The sequence below is a fragment of the Nelumbo nucifera genome, chromosome 1 (genome assembly GCF_055504915.1).
Source record: "Nelumbo nucifera cultivar China Antique chromosome 1, China Antique-T2T, whole genome shotgun sequence".
In the NCBI taxonomy this organism is placed as follows: domain Eukaryota; kingdom Viridiplantae; phylum Streptophyta; class Magnoliopsida; order Proteales; family Nelumbonaceae; genus Nelumbo; species Nelumbo nucifera.
The window spans coordinates 85,273,962-85,279,404 of NC_142649.1; the positions used below are offsets into that span (position 1 = coordinate 85,273,962).

At 45.6% G+C, this 5,443-nt stretch overlaps 1 protein-coding gene across 1 annotated transcript; it reads right to left on the bottom strand.

Moving 5' to 3' along the window:
- Positions 1-299: 299 nt before the first annotated feature.
- LOC148803506 (uncharacterized) lies at positions 300-3,195 on the bottom strand. Its single transcript, XM_088887154.1, has one exon. The coding sequence runs from the start codon at positions 2,793-2,795 to the stop codon at positions 537-539; it is 2,259 nt and encodes a 752-aa protein (XP_088743280.1). The 5' UTR covers positions 2,796-3,195; the 3' UTR covers positions 300-536.
- Between the last annotated feature and the right edge of the window lie 2,248 nt (positions 3,196-5,443).

The window sequence follows — 5,443 nt, forward strand, 5'->3', positions numbered from 1 at the left end:
GATGCGCATCTCTCTGATTCCCTTTATTAACTAACCTGATGGACGGCCAAGAAAACTCAATCGTCCGATTGCGTGCAGCTTTTGATTCAGTAACAGACTAATTGTGCAGACTCATAACCAACATGGACCGTCTAATCCCTGGGACCCATTTAAGACGGATCACTTTACACTTCTGACCTTCCCTCTCCAATATAGGCCAGGCCACTGCAGTGCAGTCTGATCCGTCCAGTAAGTGGGGCCACTTTTTCAGTTTGAGCAGAGAAGCCATCGAGAGACAAGTCACAACTCACAAGCACAACTGATTAATAATGGAATTATTTGTACCAAAAATTTAAAAATAAATAACATTAAGGGATTATATTATAATGTAATTAAATTAAAAATAAAAAAAAAAACAGGAAAGGACAGCCTGAAAGGATGTACACTGTGCACAAGAACACCAGGGAGGCGCCATTTCGCCGTACAGATGAGGTGAGACGTCAGACGGATCACATTAAAAGGTAGTAAATGGTCCGGGTTAACCCGGATCCGCCTACTTAGAAGCCGACACCCGCCGCGCCAACGCCGAGAGTAGTCGGGCGGTGAGGCTCCAGTTTTCGGTTCTTCCAGGAACAAGCCTCCTGCGCCAGCTGAGCTGCGGACTGCATTGGTTCGGACTTGCATCGCGTCAGCACGAAGGGTTCGTATGCCGTCGCGTTCACTAGTTTCTGCTCGATCATGCTGGCCATGGACGGTGCCGCCGGCGGACAGTTTGAACAAGATTTCCTCGCCGGCACAGTATCGGAACAAGATTTTCGGGACGGCACCGTATCGGAACAAGATTTCCGGGCTGGGACAATATTGGAACAGGATTTTCGTGCCGGCTGTGGTAGAAGCGGTGGCGGTGGCCGCTGCTTGTGCTGGTGCCTTTGTTGCTTCGGCTGCTGATGTTGCTCTTGCTGCTTCTCTCCAGGATTAGAGTCGGTGCTCACTCTCCTCTTGCACTCATCTACACCGTCCTTTGGGATGACTTGTTTTCCGGGGCGCCATCTGATGAAGTCCGTACTGCATACCCAGGTCTCCTTTGAGACCTCCATCGACAGCTTCGGCTCGCACATCATCAACAACAAGCAGTCAGGCAACACAGACTCTTCTCTCTCCTTTGACTTACCTTCTCCGCGTTCATCGATCTCTAGTTGTTGCTGCTGCTGCTGCTCCTCCATTGCAAATTTCTCGTGGGTCTCCATCTCATCTTCCTTTCCTTCTTCTGAATGTCTCTCCTCGGTCCCTTTCTCTTCCGGTGACCCTTCAACTCTCTGCTCCAAAGCAGCTACACCTTCTAATGCCAGCCCTGGTTCAGCTATGGATTCTTGTTCTTCTTCTGGCCGTACGGACACTAAAGAGGAAGAAGAGGATGAAGAAGAAGAAGAAACGCTTGTTCTCATCTCTTCTGCTTCTTCTACTGGATCTTTTGGGTTGGCTGCTTCCTTTTCTTCCTCTTCTTGGTTTTCTGGTAGTTGAAGAGCTTCAAGTGATGACCCATCATCCACCAAGATTTCTTCTTTCGTATATTCCATCTCTAGTTCTTGCTGCTGTGCTTGCTTTCTCGGGTCATCTTCTTGATCCTTCTCTGCATTTTCTTTCTCTTCTTCCCCTTCTCCTGGGGGGTCCTCTTCCATCTCTGAGCTCTCTTGCTTTGGCCGATGTTGGAGCTCTCCAATGTCTTCCGCTGAAACCCACTTATCAGGCGCTTCTTCTAGCTGGACAATTACTTCCTCGAATTCCTCCTCGTCTTCATCATCGTCTCCCTCGTCTCCTCCTTCACCTCCTTGCTGCTCATTAATACGATCATCTTCATTGTCTTCGTCTCCCTCTTCATCATCGTCTTCGTCGTCGTCGTCTTCGATTTCATTTGGGGCGGAGTCGTCCCAGAAGCGATTAGCAAGAGAAGCCATTCTCATAGGATCAGATCTGCACCTCATCAATAAAAGAGCATTTTTGGGTGGAACACAGATGCTTACCCTCCCCTCTTCCTCCTCATCAGCTTCCTCCTTCACTTCTCCTCTCTCCTCGATGTCGATCACACCCACCACCTCCCTTTCACTGCCTCTGTTCTCTTCATCTCCAATCACCAACTCCATATCTCTCCTCTTCTCCTCCTCGCCCTCCTGTAAAGCCAGCAACCATCGTGCGAAAACAGCGCCGCAGGAACTTGTAGGAGTCCTGCTTGGTGAAGTCCTCGCCTTTTCCGCCTTCTCTCTCTCGTTCGTTGAAGTACACGAAGACCGGCAAGGAAGGAAACAGTTAAACTCGGCCCCGAAGGCTCTCAGAGCTTCGCAGATCGTCAAAGGCAGATGAACCCATCTCTGATTCCTGTGCTGCAGGCAATCCTGATGCGGCTGCGGATGAATCCCGTCCTGTGTCGGGTCTGTTCTTCTGAAACTCCCGTTCCGACATCGCTTCGATCTAGTTCTCATCTTCTTCCCCTGTTTCTTCGTCTTGACACGAACCTGGCCAATGCAGGTGACTTTCGGGGACGAGGGCTCGGGAGTATCGAATGTAGAACCTCTCTTCTTGCTCCCTGTCGGGAACATGGGCGATGCTTGCCCACCCTTCATGCTGCCATTGCTTCTGAGCCTTCTGCTCAAAGACGACGAGAGAGACAAAGAGTGCTCCCGGAACTTATCCGTACGGCCCGGGCTGAGAATCGATTTCGAAGAGATCTTCATGGATGAGGAAGAAAGCCTGGAAGTGAAGCAGATGAAGAGCTCGCTACCCGCACTTCCGCTTCGATGGGGCCTCTCAGATTCCATCATTGTCTTCCCATTACCCACGAAATGAAAACCTGAGAAACAAAGGAAAATAAAAGAGAACTGTGAAGTATGAACTCGGCAATAAACAAAGCCCTCTGTCTTCCTTTCTGGGAAAGTATATTTACAGAGCTACAGTGAACAAGTGCAGATGCAGAGGCGGAGAAGAAAGACAGAGCGAGAGACAAGAACGATATAATAATTGGCGGGGTTGAGTGTTGAGACGACGAAAATGCCCTACTCTTGTTCTTTAGCCAGTCCAATTGTAACGAGAATGCTCAGCCTCCGAGTTCATAGCCGTTAAGGTGATCCAATTAAACTTAATATTACATAAATACCCTCATTATTTCCCAATATATTACTAGCACCCCCTTTCTCGTTGCCAGTTGCAATGACACGCAACACAGGTCCACGTGGCTGCCGTTTCCGGGTTCAACGAGGGAAATGATTGCATGTTATCGATGGAATCATCAAAAACGAAAAATGCCCACCCAACCCAAGAAGCCCTGCTCCACCACTATGAATAAATACAAGAATCTGGACCAGCAGCAGATTATGTTGGATACAAGTCTCCAGAGAATCTGTTGGATAGGATGCGATGCATGGTATCATTGCCAAGCTCATGCCTGAACTGAAGGTGGGCAGATTATGGAACCAAAAGAGACAGCCGGCCTTGGCTTGCTGTGCACTTCGCCTTGGAAATATCAACACCCGTGTGGGTTACTGCATGCCAAAGAAGAGTGGCATTCTCGATATTTTCGAGAAAAAGTAAGGGTGAGTTTGGGAGTAAGATCACATGGGTGGCCGTGGTAGTAGCCAAAGACTGAGAAGAGGGAGTGGCCGAGTGGGGGCAGAACAGAAGAATCCAAGAGGAAGAGATTAAAAATGAAAATGAAGGATTAGATCTGTGATTGGGAACACGCACATCGGCACATGGTGTGGAAATGGAATGGGTTCAAATGAGTGGGTCACTGGGATAGGGCTAGGCCCAAGGCCAAGCAGCCTCGACCTCGATGACGATGAGACTACTGTGCTAGTCTACTCCCACGTATACTGGCAGATGATCTTGACGTTTGTTCATGGGTCCCACATTTACTTTTCAATCGACGGTCTTCAAGTGATGGGCTCACGTGAGGCCCACAGGGGTGCTGACACTTTTGGGTTTTGGCCTATATAAATAGTTGCAAATTGGTTGATCACTATCAGCGCAGAAAAGAGACACTGTACCCCAACTTCGAAAAGTAGTAATTATAACATAAAAATTAAAAAGTGGGCCGTCAAAGCTTTTCGCAGGGAGAGTTTGACCGGCATTTATATCGCATGCGGACAAAACACGCCCAGCCCAATCCAACCAAAAAACACCCACTTAAAGCGAGACTTTTAAATAAGGGCGAGAGATTCGAGAGCAGAAGTTACCAAACGAAACCTACGAAAACCGCAACTAGTAGGGTTTGCGCTCGCTCGCAAGCTACAGTCACGACCACGTCACCCATCATCTAAAGCCCCAGCCGTAGGCCACGGCCCAGTGGGCTTAAGCCACGTGGGCTACTGTCCACCTTGACCAAACCCACCCAACCGGCCAAGCCCGAGTTAAGATTCCCAATTTATCAATTTTTTTAGGCTTTAATTGGTAAATGAAAAGTATGTCAAAATGTCAAATAATGAGTAAATCACATCAATTGTTACATTTCAATCGTATCATTCTTTTATATGCCGGCATTGAAAGTCCTCAATATAATGAATCTCTTCATTTAGATGCCGTGCCTTTGTGGTCTGAAATTTTTTAATCATTTTTAAATACAGAAAATAACAAAAGATTACGAAAATAATTGCTTCCAAAGTTTTGAATTTTGGTTGGAATTTCACGTCAGGTATGCTTATAATGTAAACAATATTTCTGAAATTTAAACTATAAAACATTCTTGATTGCTGTACAATAACAATTTTTTAAGTGGGCCCAGTAGTCCACTTAATACCGATCTTGTAACCTAATCTAATCTAAGACTTGATGTCAAAAGTTCAAATCCAGAAAGCTAGGAAATTTAGGATCGTACATGGTCTTGATCATTAATAAATGTAATTTTGTCTTGGTTTATCTTAATTATTTGATATAACAAAATAAAATGTTGAATTATTTAAATCAAACACGTAGATAAGCATTGTATATCGAAATAACAACTTTATTTAGAAGGCAATTAAGGCCCCGTTCCGTTCGCGGGAATAGGAGAGTCTGGAATCAGAATCGGAATGTAGTTTTTCGATTTTAATTGTTTGGTTGGACTGAATTGGAATCCTATTTCCATTTTTGCTAGAATGGCATTCCCCATTTGAGGGAATAGTCATTCCTTGCTTTTCTATTGGGAGTGAAATTTTATTTTTGGTAATTCTAATTATCATTTTGATTCCTGTTTGAACCAAACAGATTATGGGAATGGACTATTCCGATTCCGATTTCGGAGGATTTCGACTCTGATTCCAATTGCAAATCAAACGGACCCTAAATTTTATTTTTATTGTTATGGAATTTTAGTGTGTTTGGAGGATATGTGGAAATTTAGAGTCTGTTTGGTTTGCAGTCGGAATCGGAATTGGGATGACCCATTCCCATAGTCTGTTTGATTCATACATGAATGAAAATGGGAATTGAAATCAGT